The following is a 15,642-nucleotide window of genomic DNA, read 5'->3' as shown; positions in this document are numbered from 1 at the left end:
ATACACACACACAGTATTGTACATATGCAAGACACATATTTTACACATATAGTACATATACAAGGCTCCAGCGCATGGATTGCATAATCCTATGCGGTGCAGCAGGGTTGCTTCTGCAATAAATACCTGCCATACACTGCTTTAATAGTTATTGTGAGCCACCCAAATCACTTTTGGTCAATGGGTTTTATTATATACATTACATGAATAAATTCAAGTTTTTCCCTACTCCTACAAGACTCTTAGGTTAACTGGGTTTTAAAATGGGTTGTTACAAGTTCAAAGTTATCAGATCGGTTAGCAATTATAGCCAAATGGAGCCTCTGGATGTCCGGGACCTGCCAGCAGCAGAGGGAAGAATAGCTCAATGGTAGGAAAATGCCTTTCATGCCAAAGGTTGCAAGTTCATTTATTATTATTATTATTATTATTATTATTGAATAGTTAAGATATGAAAGGCCTTGCAAAGATCAGCCAGCATGGAGAATACTGGCTTGAAGAACTGCTGATCTGACTTAGTATAAGAGAAGCCCATATTAATGCATGATGGGCACCAACCCCAGCCTTTGGTCTGCTTGTGAACTCCTCCAAAGCAGCCAGCCAGGTACGGATTAAATAAGCATGAGGTTGTTGCAGCAAATCAGTTCTAACAGAAATCTTCAGTTTCCCTTAAAGGTGCCCTATTTTTTTAAATAAATGAAGTCAGTGTGTGCATACAAAATGTATTTTCAGATTCAGCTGCGGCTGGCTACCTGGGTGACCCACAGAGGAGAACCAGGGTTGGTGCAGTCTCCCTAGAATATGAACAGGATATGGAAATCCCTTTTTGCTGCTGTGCAATGTATGACTGGCCTTTAATCCAGCGTATTCTTGTAACAGTTGTGTTTGTGACAAGTAGGATGCTTGGAAGCCTGTTGTGATATCTAGCTGAAGATTCCAAAAGTATTTCTTTAATGATTTTCTTTTAAAGTTTGTTGCCATGTTAATTGAATACAGCACTTCTTATAAAGGCAGTTATTTTTTCCCTTTTGTATTAGGCCATAGACCAAATAGAGTGGCTTGAGATAAACATGGCTTTCTACAGCTGTAACATACTTCTTGCAGTAGCCAGATCCAGGTAAGGTATGGTTTGATTTCTGTGGATAATAGTATATACTATTTCAACTCTTGGAAGGTTAAAGAAATGCATAATAATTAGGCTTCTACATTATCTGAAATACCTGAGTTTAGACAATAGGTTGGAATTTGTTACCTGATTACTGACCTGTTCCAAATCACCTTCTATCTTGGATTGATATAAATGGTTACACTAGTAGTAAAAGAGCCAAAGAAGAAATATTAATCAATGCATTGGCTGATAGCTGGGGTTTATGGACTGCTGCAACAACCATCTTCATGATAGTATTCATTGTTTTCCTTTTTATAAAAATTATATATAAATATATCTGTTGTACAGTTTGCTATAACAAATCATTTCTCAAAGTCACCCAAGGCTTTTATTATTAACATAGTGAGAAACTGCATTATAACGAGTGCTTGGCAGTCCAAACTGAATGTACAACCCAGTAGACGGTGCGGGTTGCAAGAATGTTAAATGCAACAGACAAGGATTAATACATTCATTTGCCTTTCGATCTGACAGGACTCTTCTCCAGCACAACTGGTGCTTGAAGGGGCACATGTCTGACCTCATGCTAGGAGCCAGAGGTACTTGGAAGCCATCAGAAGTCTTGCTACTTCTGAGTACCTGTGAAGCGCAGTTTGGCTCTGGGAAACTTGGGAGAATGAGTTCTGTTGCACAGGGCTTCAGAAGTACTCAGAGTATCAAAAGATCTTGCTATTTCCAAGTGCAATGGTACCTTGGCTCACAAACTTAATCTGTTCCACGACCCTGGTCGTGACCCAAATTGGTCAAGTCAAATTTCCCCATAAGGTTCAATGTTAATAAGGTTAATCCGTTCTGTAACTAATTTTTTTTTTTTAATCACAAAAATTTGAAACAAAGTGACAAAGAACAACAAAGATACAGCCTTCTCCACCTCCCCACGCCAAGCACGATTGCGGTCATCCCCCACCCCCCCGCATGAGCGCGATTGCGATCGCGGCCATAGATGGGTGCGATCATGGGCACGCTTGGGGACGGGGGAGTTGGGTGCGATCGTGGGTGTGCTCGGGGGGGGGGGGGGAGATGGGTGCGATCATCACCGAATGCGGAGTTCGTGCCCTGAGGCAATTTTTTTCAGAAATTTCTGTTCGCAACCCAATATGGTTGTGAACGAGGCGTTCGTGAGCCGAGGTACCACTGTACTTCACAGTCCCAGGACAGCATTATAGGCAAGCCCACATTCTCTCCCCAGGTCCATAGCAATGACAAGATTTTGGCTGGCTATCAAGGCATGTGAAAATAAATAAAATGCCTGTGCTTGGAATGTTCTGTCACAGCCATGATTAAGTCTCTTTCCCCTTTCCTCCAGGGGCCCTCATCTCCTTGTGCACTCCAGCTGCTCTCCGTCAGCAGCATTTCTCCAGCTGGTGGATTCCCACCTTAACCGAACATACTTGAAGGACTTTGAGAGCCAGCAGCTATTCTGCAATGCGCAGCAGGGCACTGGGTTGCATCACTTGCTCATGCAGCCGATGCGGTTGCTCCACCTGTCGGCTTGCCAGCATCAAGAGGTTCCGGACAAACCTCAGCCGAACCAAAGTGCTGTGAAAGCAGACACCAACCTGGCGAAAGTTGCAGTGGACCAAGCCACGGAAGCTCCCAAGAGATCATTGCGCCAGAAGATTGTCGATGAACTGAAACACTATTACAATGGATTCCATTTGCTTTGGATCGACACCAAAGTAGCTGCTAGGATGGTGTGGAGACTCTTACATGGGCAAGTCCTCACTAGGAGAGAAAGGCGAAGGGTGAGCGTTGCTAACTTCAGGAAGTGCTCAGCACAGGAAGCCGTGCAGTGATCAGTTTCTTGCTCCTGAATGGGGATTCTTTGGCAGCAGGTTGCTGCTTGAGGAGCAAAACAAGTCTGCTTTTGCTTCTCTCTGAAGAAGGAAGGCCGCAACCTTCAAACTCCCCAGTTTATTTTTCTACTTAAGGGACTTATTCTTGTTCTGTAGTCTAGAACACAAGACTTGCCTTGCTGCTTCAGATAATCTAGTTGAGCAGGCTTTCCAAAAGTTGCTTAATCAGGGCACAAAGATGTTTTCAGAGCATAATGCCAGATCATATTTTCCACAACTCTGCTTGTTGAAATTCAAGATCCCTCCCTCTTGCAGTAATCATAGAAACAGAGCGAGTCAGAAGGGGCCTCCCGGGCCATCTAGTCTGACCCCCGGCTCCAGCTGGCTCCGCTCATGATATGCCCACCATGTGCATGTCCAGCCTATCCTTGAACGCCCTCACCGATGGGGTCTCAACCACCTCCCATGGAAAATCCCTGGCCATGTCACTCTTGTGTTCTGCATGAAACTGGCTGTCCTCCAGTGCATTAAGGGAAATGTTACAGCTGACTGCTCAGATAGTAGCATCAACTTTCTCGTTGACTTAGGAGATGGGGAACTTGAATGAACTAAACAACCCTATAACCATGTTGTTCTTGCTTTCCCCATCCTTATGATAAAGTAAAGGTCTTGGGTTTTTGCTGCCTAGCTATACAGGACACTTTGTGGAGAACCTAACAGTGTATTCTCTAATCAGGAATCGCAAAGCGGTGGGGGGGAAGCTTTGCTTTGACAAAACACTAATTTATTACTTTGGTAGTACAAAAAGTACCAAGTGGGCATCACAGCTGCAATTCAGTACAGCCAGGCAGTGGCTGTGCTGAGCTGGTGCCTGTCCGTGGTGATGGGCTGGATGAGGACCAATAAATTGAGCCTCAGTCCAGATAAGATGGAGGTTCTGTTGGTGGGCGATTCAAGCTCTTGGGTAGGTGACTTGGGCCCTGCCCTGGATGGGGTTGCACTCCCTCTAAAGGACAGGGTCCGCAGCTTGGGAGTGCTCCTTGACCCGGAGCTGTCCTTGGAAGCCCAAGTGACAGTGGTGGCGAGGAGCACCTTCCTTCAACTTCAGCTAATCTATCAGCTGCGTCCCTACCTGAAGGAGGATTGCCTAGCAACAGTAACACACGCATTGGTTACTTCCAGGTTGGGCTTCTGTAATGCGCTTTACGTGGGGCTGCCCTGAAGACAGTCCGGATACTTCAGATGGTTCAAAATACTGCTGCCAGGATGCTGTCGGGGACTGGGCGTTATTTTCATATAACCCCAGTCCTCTCTCAGCTCCATTGGCTTCCCATTGAAGTCTGGGCTCAATTCAAGGTGCTGGTTATTACCTATAAAGCCCTAAACGACTTGGGACCAGGATACCTTAAGAAACGCTTTTTTCTCCTATTTGCCCTCCTGCCCCCTGAGATCGGCAACAGAAGCCCTCCTCCGGGAACGATCTGTGAAAGAAGTTAGGAGACAGAGTACCCAGAGGAGGGCCTTCTCTGCGGTGGTACCCCAACTGGAATGCGCTCCCCAGAGAGGTCTGCCTGGCGCTGTCATTAAATGTTTTTCGGCGCCAGCTTAAGACCTTTTTATTTAATCAATATTTTAATATGTTTTAATATTGAATTTTATTATTGTATTTGCAGCCAGAGTGGGTTGTCAATTTATTTATGCTGTTAGCTGTCCGGAGACATTGGTAATTGGACGGCATACAAATTTCATAAACAAACAAATAAATTACTTCTCCCCATTAAGTCCTGCAGGAACCAAGACTTTGCTTTCTTCCTGCCACACTCTCTGGATTTTGTGCAATCTTACGCTTGTGTGATGGACTACTTGCCTTAAACATTTTCTTCTTAAATTTGCTAAGCCAAGTGTCCCCAGCAGAAACATCTGGAATTTTGTGAGATTGTAGCATCTGCTATTTTGGGACTTAACTCTTCACAAAATGACTGCCATGGACTGCCATGGCCAAAATGCTCAATTTCCAAAAGGCAAACTGGGAAATGTAAAAGCAAAGTAACCTGCCGAAGAACCTAAATAAAAGATGTTACTAGGAAGGCAGGTTCTTGACTATGCAGCATGCCAGTGTCCAACTAAAATGTGCATATTTTTTATGAAACCCCTTAGGAACGAGAATAAAAATCAGGAGAGTCAAAGAGCCTAGAGGTGTTCACATGGGCACACTGGAGACCCAAGGGTGGTAAACTTTAAATAAATGCATTTGAAAGTTTCCCCCTACCTTTCTTTGTTATGTAAATCAGATCAGCAGAGTTTTTGCGTAATACGAATCCAAGAAAATGAGAGCTAGCTAAAAGCCTTGCAGCCATATAGGAGACTGAAAAGCTGTCTCAACGGCAGTGTTTGACCGGCTTGCTAAAAATATGTTAAACCTCTCTGAGTACAAAAATCACTTCGGTCAGGGCTTGGCGCTTGTTGACACCTCTCCTCACTGGGCTTGGTCCTTAAGTCTTCCTTGGCCATCTTAATGAGCAGGCAGGCGACGTAACATTTTGCTTTGTGTCTCTTACCTGGGCAGCTGATGAGAACATCGGCAGACCTCTTCCGGCTGGTTCCCTTCTTGGTGTTCATCATCGTGCCCTTCATGGAATTCCTGTTACCTGTATTTCTCAAACTGTTCCCTGAGATGCTGCCTTCAACCTTTGAAACAGAATCTAAAAAGGTCGGTATTTAAAACCTGCCTAGCTCTGGAGTCTGGCTGTGCCCAGGTGGCACGGCATGACACGGTGCCAGTCTGTCAGAGACCATCTGCCTTCCACTCTGGCACAAGTGTTGTTGGTCAGCAAAGTTAGTCTCCATAAACTGTGGAAGGAGGTGTGGTTGAGTCAGTGTGATGTAGTGGTTAGGCTGTGATGTAGGGGTGTCAGTGTGATGTAGGTGTTGGACTAGGGTTATGGTTAGGGTTAGACTAGGGAAACCCAGCTTTAAATCTACATGATTGCTAAGTTTTCTGAGAGACTTTGGGCCGCATTTTCTAAGGCTTACACAGATGAGCCTGAGCTCCCTTGATGAAGGGTGGGATAGAAGGATAATGAAAAAACAGAATGAAGCAGAAGCAGATAAGAGGAGAACTTGCCTGGTGCTGCTGGCAACTTAAAGAACAGAAAGGTGACCTGTGCTTCAGTTCCCCCAGGTGACTGTAGGACTCACCTAAATAAGGGCCCGTAGGAATGCTTCTTGGATGTCCCAGAATCACCTTCTGCCTCAGTAGCTGATTTCCAAGAAACCGCAGCCATGAACAATAACCCTAACTACTGAAAGGAGAAAGCCGCTGCAGCTTAAGGGATGATAATGCTGGCCTGCCTTTTCAGGGTGTTACAGAGATTACTGAGGAGGACTGTGAACACCCAATAACTGTTCGTGCTTCTGTTTGTATTAAGGAGGAAAAGCAAAGGAAGAAACTGAGTGCAAAACTGGAACTAGCCAAATTCTTGCAAGAGACCATTGCAGAACTGGCCCGAAGAAACAAAGCCAGCACCGGGGATGCCACAAAGCGATTCTCTTCCTATGTTCAACAGGTACAAGCCATCTTAGCACTGCAGTTTTACTATCTCCTTGAGGAAGAGATTTCAGTCCCTTTTTTCAACAGTGTAGGCAGGTGTTTGGGACAGCCTGGGAACCATATTTTTCTATGTACGAATGGAAAATTCTTCAAAATTAAATATATCTTCTTTGTCAAAAGGATCTCACCTAACTGGGAGAATGGGCATTGTAGTGACAAGGACAGTTCAGGGTAAGGGAGTGTAAAATGAACCATGTTGGAGCAAAACCTCCCAGCTTGATTATACCCTGATGGCATCTGAGCTGGCAGCACCTGAGCAAAAAGCAGCGCTCGGGGTTGAGGAGGACGTTCAGGGAGAGCGCCAGTGCAGTTGTAGCTGCTGGGAAAAGTAAAAATCGGGTGTTGGGCATAACTGGAAAAGGAAAGCTTCCAAGATCACATCCCCTTTGTATTAATCTGGGTGCAGTTACCCTTGAACTACTGTGCAGCGTTCTGGTCATCACGCCATCATCAAGGAAAAGGCTGCTAGCGCTGATCGCTCCATACTGCTTCCAGCATCAGACACGGGACACAGATATGCACCCGTTGCTGGAAAACGTGGGCCAGAGGGTGGCTTGGGCATTAATGATGGAAGCGGGTAGGCCGCTGTGTGAACGGAACGTCCAGCTAGATGGACCTTCGTCTAGCCTAGCACAGATCTAGGGAAGCAGGATAAAGGCTGCTAGCTGAGGCTCTGCAGTGGCTTTCTTGGGCTTCACGCGCACATCTTTTCCAGCATCTGCTGGTGACCCTTTTCGCTTGAGTTGACAGGAAAGGAACCTGGAGCGCTCTGCACGCAAAGCTTTTGTTTGACCGCTGAGCTTCGGTCCTGCCCCACACTCGCTCCATGCAGCTTCTTCCAGCTGTGGAAGTAGCTTCATGCATGTGGAGCTCCTCAGACTTAAAAAGAATGTGCAAGTCTGCGTTTCCCGTAGCCGAAACGTTTGCGCTCAGCTGAAACCTTGGTAGAAAGACAATTTCAAATGAGCTGAATTTATTTATGGGTGTTTACATCCCACCTTTCGCGGTGAACGCCCCTAGCACATCCCACAACGGAACTACTAAATGCAGTCACAATAAAGAAATAACATAAAAGGCAAGATAAAAGCAGCAGGGAAAAGCCCCTGAAAGGCATGGTGCCAGCTGCTGTTCCAAGCAAAGCTGGGCAGGACAGCCTTCACTCGGTGTCTGAAAAGTGGCCTGGCACAAGGACGATCCACCCTGGAAGAGAACCCTGTCATTCGAGCCTGGCCGTTGGCTTGGCCCTCTCTGGCTCGTGGGGGGAGTGTGGGAGGGGACGGGCGGTGCTGGAATGGGAGGCTGATGCTGGGCCCCTGCCTTTCTTGCCTCGCGCAGGTTCGGCATAGTGGCCAGCAGCCCAGCACCCAGGAGATAGTGCAGTTTTCCAAGCTCTTTGAAGACGAGCTGACCCTGGAGCACTTGGAGCGGCCCCAGCTCGTCGTCCTCTGCAAGCTGCTGGAACTGCAGCCCATCGGCACAAACAATCTCCTGCGCTTCCAGCTGCTGATGAAGCTCAGGTCCATCAAAGCCGATGACGAAGTAAGAGCCCAAGCACACACGGCTGCGTGTCTCAACACGGTGCACAGCCCTCTGGCATTCCTTTCTCTCCGTGACGGTGAACACAAAAGAGTGCCTTTGAACACAAAGGACTCCGAGCTAGTGCTGTCTTGTTTTTATCATCTGTAGGCTCCGAATTCTTTCAGCTGACCTCCACGAGGCACTGTCTGAAAGCTTGTGGCGACTAGGCAGAGATAAATACTTAAGTCGAACAAACATTGCTTGTGCTCACCGGAATTGAATTCTGATGTCTTCAAGCAGCCCTCCCCAGCCACCATATACAATGCAGTGTGGCCTAGACCAGGGAATAGGGGGAATTTGTGGTCCTCCAGATGATTTTGGACTTGAGCGCCTATTATCCCTCAGCACTGGCTAGTGCTGACAGACCTAGCGATCCAAAAGCCTGTGGAGGGCCATGGGTTTTGCCTGTATGTTGCTCTGTCCTAACACCTGTAGGCCAGGCTGCTGCCCCCTTTCATGCTGGGCCGAGGCTTGTGACAGGAGACCTGCAGGCAACCCACCCAGCACAGGCCGGTCAGAGCCACTTGGCCAGTGGCACCCGGAGGCAGGGCGGGCAGAGAGGCAGCTGCAGGGGGCTCAGGGATCCGATTCCAAGGCGAGATCTTTTTACAGCAGGATCAAGTGTCATTTGCAAAGGACTCTTCACTTGCTTAACTGGGGATGTCCCAGGTTCGCCCAAGACTGGTTCGCTAATACAGGCACGCTTTCTTCCTTACCATCTGTGGCTACAGGCAGCGCAGTCCCGTGGCAGGTGGTCTCTAGGTGGCCACCTGGTTTCTTGTATTCTCAGCTCTGAGACGGGAAAACGCGGCACCCTGTCACTGGGGATCTGTGTGTGTGGTCGATCCGGAAGGAACCGCACGGGCTGCGCCTTTGAGGCCGTAAGAGAGGCTTCAGGGAGTGGCTTTTGGGGAAGCCATGAGATGATGTAGCTCAGCAGTTCCTTCGCCTCCTTCCTTCCTGTTCCAAAGCACCACACGAGGCCAAAATCAGAGGAACCTTTACCTCTGTGCTCCTCACCCCCCCCCCATAGGAGGCCTGTGGGCCTCTGGATTAGGATTGCAGGCATCCCCATAGGATGGCACCTTAAAGCCTTGTGTAAGCGTCAGCTGATTTTTCTTTGAGCCAACCTGGAGCGCTGGGTGATTCAAACTAGAGCTCATAACCAGACAGGGAACTGTCAGTGGTTCAGTCTCCTGCCCATTGAAAACACGTGCGGTGCCAAAATGTCCCTATTTTTGCAATGTCCATGTCCATTTTTTGAGGCATTGATGGAAATGTGAGAACTGAATAAAAGAAAGTTATTTCTGCACAGTGTGAAAGCTACAGGCAGAAGGGAAGGCCATGCTGAATTTCTCTTCCACGTTGCGCTCAGCATCCATGCTGCTAGAAACATTCCTTTTGCACTTTTAGCGTCCTTCTTCCTTAAAGGTGGTACCTTCAAAGCGTCTCTCTTGCAGAACGGGGTGGTGACTTGATTTGTGAAAGAAACAGGTGTCAGCACCATATTTTCCCGTCTGCAGATGATTGCCAAGGAAGGTGTTAACGGCTTGAGCGTCTCTGAGCTGCAGAGTGCGTGCAGGGCAAGAGGAATGAGGTCCCTGGGCCTTTCGGAAGAACAGCTGAAAGAGCAGCTCCATCAGGCAAGTCTGCGACCAGGAATTGGGTCCAAGAGGAAAACCCTCCTCCTCGGGAGTCTGCCCAGTTCCTTGCCGAAATGTGTGCGGGATGCCTGAGAGGTTTAAACACAAGTTCGCCGCCTCCTCGGCTTGGAAGGGGGTTGCTGGGAGCCAACTCCACTAGGAGTGTCTGTCGGCCTTGAATTCTGTCCCCAAGTCACGCTCAAGGGAAACATAAGCAGGGAGATGTTGAGGATTTTCAGCTCTCGTGGGACAACCTGGATGCTAGAACAGAAATAAGAAGGTAGCCACATGGGCAAGTTTCAGGGGTCCAGACCCAGGCCTTTATCTGGACCGCAAAGCAGGCATGCAGGCATGCTTGCCTAAACAAGGGGGTGACCGGATGACTTGGTCTTGCAGATCCCCCTAAAAGTCAATTTGCTCCCCCGTGGGCTGCACTGAAGTCCTTTTGTCTCTGCTTCACAGTGGCTGGATCTGCACCTGAAAGAAAACGTCCCGCCTTCCCTCCTGCTGCTTTCCCGTGCCTTGTACTTGACGGAGGTGAAGCCCAAACCGATTCCAGTGGCTCCATCTGAGGTGAGTGGTGCCTACAGCATCTCCTTTCGAACGTACCTTCCAGGCGTTATATAAGATCCGGCACGGCCCATTCCTTCCATATAGGCGTAGCCACCTTGACGCTGGAGCTGGTCCTTCCCCCGGTGTCAGACCAGAGCCCGGGAAACTGCTTTGTTAATTTTAATTTAATTTATTAATTTATATCCTGCCTTTTTCCTACAAAGGGCTCACGGCAGCTTACATCATTCTCCTCCTCCATCTTATCCCCACAACAACACCCCTGTGAGGTAGGTTGGGCTGAGAGTCTGTGACTGGCCCAGAGTCACCCAGTGGGCTCCATGGCCGAGCGGGGACTAGAACCCAGATCGTCTGAGTCCCAGTCCCGTGCTCTTAACCACTGCACCACAGTGAGGCACTGAAGGGCTTTTTTGTAGCCACTGAAGGGCTTTTAAAAGTGGATTTCATCCTTCAGTTAAACACCAGAAGGGGCAAGGCCCCGAGGGAGACCCTGGAATGCTGTGCGGCCCATGTTGCCAACCTGGTTGTAACACATGGAGGGTATTGTTAATGACACACTTAACACTGTTAAAGCACACTGGGTCCGATTCAGAGTAAATTGGCTGCTCAAATGCTCACGCTGAGCTTAGCAGGGCAAGTTTAGTCATGACTTATCAGGTCCTGCTGACGTTGCTGGCAGTAAAGTTCAACTAACCTGCAACACAACCTGATGCGTGATGAGTCCGGAGTCCCTCTTGACTTGCACATCTGAAGCCCACAAAGAGCAGTCCCTGAAAAGCCAAAATCAGCGCTGCTAAAAAGCTGAACATTTTCCCTGGGTGAAGGTGCCGTTGCTTCTGGGAGGTGAAGAGTAACGCCCAGGTCCTTGTTCTTCCTTTAGCCTCTGAAGAGTGAGGATGCTGAAATAGAGGAAGACCCTGAGACCTTGCTGGATCCTGCCCCCAAAGTGCAGGAGAGGAAGGTGAGGACATAGATGGAAGGCATGGGGGTCCCTTCAGAGTCTAATTCTAAAAGAATTTGCCTCACGGAGAGCTAGAAAGCATGTTGGCCCATGAACAACTGAATCCACTCCATCACCGGGAAGGGGAATGAACAGCAGTGAGGCAAACTGGACCTCCTGGCAGATACCTTAAGCCGGGAGGTGTGGCACCAAAGGCCAGACCTGCCCTCCTGGGGTTCCCCAGAAGGCTTTACTCCCCCACCACAATTGGTATTCAGCTGGGAGCGGCTCCAAATTTGAATTCAGCCCTTCGGTCCCATCCCGGCTTGCAGCGTCTCTCTCCCTCTGGGAAACACGGCTGGACTGGTCAGAACATTCCTTGGATGCCTCCATAGCCCACCCACCCTGCGGTTCAAGGAATGGACCAACACATTTTCGTGGCTTCATTTCTCTCTCTCTCCTGAAGGGTGAAGAATTTATACTGCAGCCATCAGAGAAATTACCAGTTCCGGAGGTATCAGTCAAGCCTCCTGCAGGAGAGGTGAGTTTTACTGCCAGGCAATCTTTCTTATACCACAGCTTATAAATCAGATTTAAATGGAAACCACAAAAGGAAGGCTGCAAACTGATTAAGGGGCTTTTAGTTGATCATCTGCCTTTTAACTAATTAGTTGTTGAAATGTCTGACTAAACTGGCACATTAATTTCCAAAAGTGGAACATAATGCATTTTGCTATGCTGAAGGAAACATAAGATGGCAACGGACAGTTTAATGAACTATTCCGTAAAATGCCCTTTATACTTAGGAGTGTCTGCCTACAATATTTTCATCTACATTCTGGGCCACGGGTTGGTCTTGCTCCCCAGTGGCAGAGAAGCGTCTTCTTGACTGTTTCAAATAAGCACGTCCTACCTGACCCCGGGGGTGGGCAGCCTTGGAACGTCTGGAGAGCACTCCCCCCCCTCCTCTGGAGTCACATGGCCACATTCCTGTTCCTGAGAGGCAAACTCTCTATCAATATACCAAAATGAAATGTTTTATGCCTTTCTTAGATAAGGTTTGTCTCTGCCTATTGTAATAAATACAAATGCCATGTGTAGCCCCATGTATTTTATGTGTGGCAAAATATATTCCTGTTCTTAGGTGTAATTATGTATAGATTTCAACAAAAGCCGAACAAACCTCTGTATATTTGTCCGTTAGTTGACTATTTTCAGTGACCACCCATTGAAAGATTAAAACATCATTAAGTCCTCAACCCATTGTACTACTGAAGGTGGCTATCTTTCAGTTTTGGCAGCGAATCCCCCTGGAACTCTAGAAGAGACAAATTGGGGGTCAGAAAAGATGGATGTGCACTTTGAGGCCTGTAACAGTTTATGACCAAAACTTGTTGGCAGACAAAAGTTTTGCCACCCAGACCTATATGTGCCAACCCGTGCCATAAAATCTAGACAATTCGTTGTTAGTGAAACAGCAAGATTGCTGTAACTCACAATGTCCCCACACCATTGGCATCTTAAACCATGCTTTGGGTTTTGAACTACAGGTAGCACAAACCATGGTTTGGCTTGATGTCTGGACAGGGCCCTTGTTCATATGGCTTGAGTTGAGCCGATCACTGGGAATAGGCAGGATATAAATGCAACGACAACAGCAACATTTATCTGCTCAGTCCTTGAAAAAAGGTCCTTAGTTTTCTCCTCTTGCTGTTTCCATTTAATTAAAACTGTTTTCCTCACGCATTTTCCAAGAACTTTGCTCCTGCATGGGCCAAAAGCTTGTTGACTTGTCTCTCTTTTCCACCTCAAGTTCGATAGGAACTCAAATGTTCTTAAAAGTAGAGGACCTCTACAGATCCCTTTTTGTTGCAACTCAAATGGTAACTTGTAGTTCCGCAGTTGAAGTGGTGTCCTATATTTTGCCAGTGGCGTCAGGAGGCTTCAGCCCCCTGCCCTATTTATTATAAAGCAATTGCTGCTGGGGAGGCAGTGGCCCAGCTTTACGTTCTGTACGGTACAGTGGCACTTGGATCCCTGAAAGCTGCTTTCCTCTCGGGGAACAGCTGGCAGCCAATGGGTTTGCTGCCAGAAGCCAGGCGTTGAGTTGCCAGCACCATAGAACCAGGGCTGGCTTGTCTCAGTTCTGGAAATGGCACTTCATCCGGTGCGTCTCTGCCTCACTGTGGCAGCCCACACGATTGGGCCATGGCTGCAGTTCTGGGCGTGCACAGGCTGGGGGATTCCCGAGATGCGCTCGTTAGCTGATGGCTGGAAACTGGTTGGCTGGTCTTGAAAATGGAGCTAGAGGCATGGAGCCAACACATGCCGTTTCTTGGCATCTTCGAAAGCTGGCCTCTCTTCCTCCTCCAAGATAAAACATGCATTTTCAGCTTACAAAGACTGGCTCAGCCTAAAGCCAGCTTAGGCTTACAGTCCCTTGGCTGGTCTTCGAAAGAACGCTGGCGTAGATGAGCACAGGTGCTTAAAAGCGAGGCCAGTTGAGATGAGATGGGTTGCATGGCTCCTCAGAGCATTCCAAAACTGTACATCAGCAGTTCCTTTGTTACTCATATTTGCCTCTTACTCTTTTCCAGACAAAAATAGAAGCTTCCCGCAGCACTAAAGCCAGTGCGAACGGTATCTGACTCTTCTTCCAAGGAGGACAGGGGTGCTGTGGACGAAAGACTCTGTGTCTCATCTAGCAGCACATGGGCGGTTTCTGTAAGGCAGCTCCTTCGTACGCACAGCCCCCCGTCCCATCAGCCCCGTTGCCCTGATCTGGCTGATTTCGCTTGCATCTAGGCCAGGCAAAAAAGCACTGTCCATGTCATGCCAGCCTCTTCGTTTATCCTACCTAATGTAATTAACTTATTTATGTAAATATGTACATAATCTACAAACAGGACAAGCAACATTGTTGAACATTCAGATTTGTATTTCCTAAACTTTTAGTAAAGCAGTGAATTAGTATTAGTTTTATCTTATTTTTACAAAAGAGATTGGATCACTGCAGAGGGCGCATTGTAGGATTTTAGGCAGTGGACGCTTTCTTGGACCTGGAATGGACCGATTTCTGTGTTTCCTTGGAAGTAACTTCTGGATTGATGGACTCCCACCTGGAGGTCGCGGGGAGGTCGCAGCCACCGTGGGGAGAGCAGCTTGATCAGGAGCTGTCGCAGCATACTGGAAGCCCCTCCTGCATGCCTGCGGAGCGCCGTCCCGTTTTCCATGCAGTGCTGCTAGAATCTGCTCTCTTGCCTTGGCTGCTCTAACTGGGAAAAGGCGGCAACTTTCCACGGCTTTTCACACATTGCCCAAGGGGCCAGCGTGGCAACAGTGCCGCAGGACCTGGCCATAAGTCCACTTAAATGGGAAGTGAAATTGAACTTAGTGCATGGACCTGCGGCAGGTGGCTTGCATTCCCCAAATCAGGAAGAGCTTGGAGGCTTCCCTGTGGGGCTGCAGTGCCAAGGCGTGTTGGCCACTTCGGGGTCCAGCCAGCATTAAGTGAAGGTTCAAGCCACAGGGTTTCAAAGGCCCATTCGGGGTGTTTTTTCCTGGCATAATGAACAGCAAGCCTCTAGCTAAGCACTGGCAAGCCTGGGGCTTGTGCCCAAAAAGGGGACCCAAAAATGTGCAAACAGCAACTATTTTGATAGCTTTTGCTTTGCCCTGAAATCTTAGCCTTTTAGGTGTACAAAAGGAGATAAAGAACAAAAGATTTTGCCTCTTTTGCTGATCCCCCTACTCCAAAACAAAAAACCCACGTCTCTCTGGGCATACTGTCTGTCTTTTTTCTTTATATTTAAGGAAGTCCTGGCTATATAGGCTGAGGGCAGCTAATTGGCCCGTAAGTGCCCAAGCTTCCCTTCTGGATCAGTGGCTGCAGCCTCCACTCTGCAGAGCTTGGGGGTATGGCAGGAGGCCGGTCCTTGGGTTAGAAAACGGGCAGCTGGCGTGCTGCAAATCGTCCGTTCAGACTTTCTAGCGGAAGCGTCTCCCTGCAGGGCCTTCTTTGGACCAGGCCCGCCCAATAAACGGCGTTGCCGCTCCACTGCGTCTCCTGGTTTTGTTTTCCACGTGTGTGTGTCAAGTCTGGAATCGCTAGCAGCTCCGGGACCCATTTTGAGAAGGGACTTTCATGGTCTTTGGGTAGCAGAAGCACAACCGTTTGGCTCGCACACCCAGGTTCAGGACTTGATGGCTGTAGCACATCATGAGCAGTGGTTTGCCCTTATGAAGGACTGCAGGCAGAATTTCTCTCACCTGACGCTGATGTTTTTCACTGGAGTTCCTTTCTGTAATTCGCTGCAAACTTCAGCCAGTGTGAAGGA

The 15,642-nt window shown here is 48.2% G+C and overlaps 1 protein-coding gene across 2 annotated transcripts in view; it reads left to right on the top strand.

Moving 5' to 3' along the window:
• Positions 1-15,362, top strand: part of LETM2 (leucine zipper and EF-hand containing transmembrane protein 2) — a 15,707-nt gene extending 345 nt beyond the window's left edge. The window contains exons 1-11 of one of the 2 annotated variants that reach the window (XM_044437685.1): positions 132-370; positions 1,038-1,117; positions 2,475-2,913; positions 5,531-5,674; positions 6,393-6,530; positions 7,910-8,113; positions 9,676-9,795; positions 10,258-10,368; positions 11,246-11,326; positions 11,772-11,846; positions 13,903-15,362. In XM_044437685.1, coding sequence (XP_044293620.1) covers positions 368-370; positions 1,038-1,117; positions 2,475-2,913; positions 5,531-5,674; positions 6,393-6,530; positions 7,910-8,113; positions 9,676-9,795; positions 10,258-10,368; positions 11,246-11,326; positions 11,772-11,846; positions 13,903-13,953 — 1,446 coding nt within the window. In that variant the 5' untranslated portion in view covers positions 132-367 and the 3' untranslated portion in view covers positions 13,954-15,362. Of the gene's footprint in view, positions 1-131; positions 371-1,037; positions 1,118-2,474; positions 2,914-5,530; positions 5,675-6,392; positions 6,531-7,909; positions 8,114-9,675; positions 9,796-10,257; positions 10,369-11,245; positions 11,327-11,771; positions 11,847-13,902 lie in introns of those variants that run through there. The other variant, XM_044437684.1, reaches the window with a different exon arrangement.
• Positions 15,363-15,642: the final 280 nt, after the last annotated feature.

The sequence above is a fragment of the Varanus komodoensis genome, unplaced genomic scaffold (assembly GCF_004798865.1).
Source record: "Varanus komodoensis strain SLA01 unplaced genomic scaffold, ASM479886v1 scaffold30, whole genome shotgun sequence".
Classification (NCBI taxonomy): Eukaryota; Metazoa; Chordata; class Lepidosauria; order Squamata; family Varanidae; genus Varanus; species Varanus komodoensis.
The sequence above is the reverse complement of the archived record's forward strand: the minus strand, read 5'-3'. Positions and strand labels throughout refer to the sequence as shown.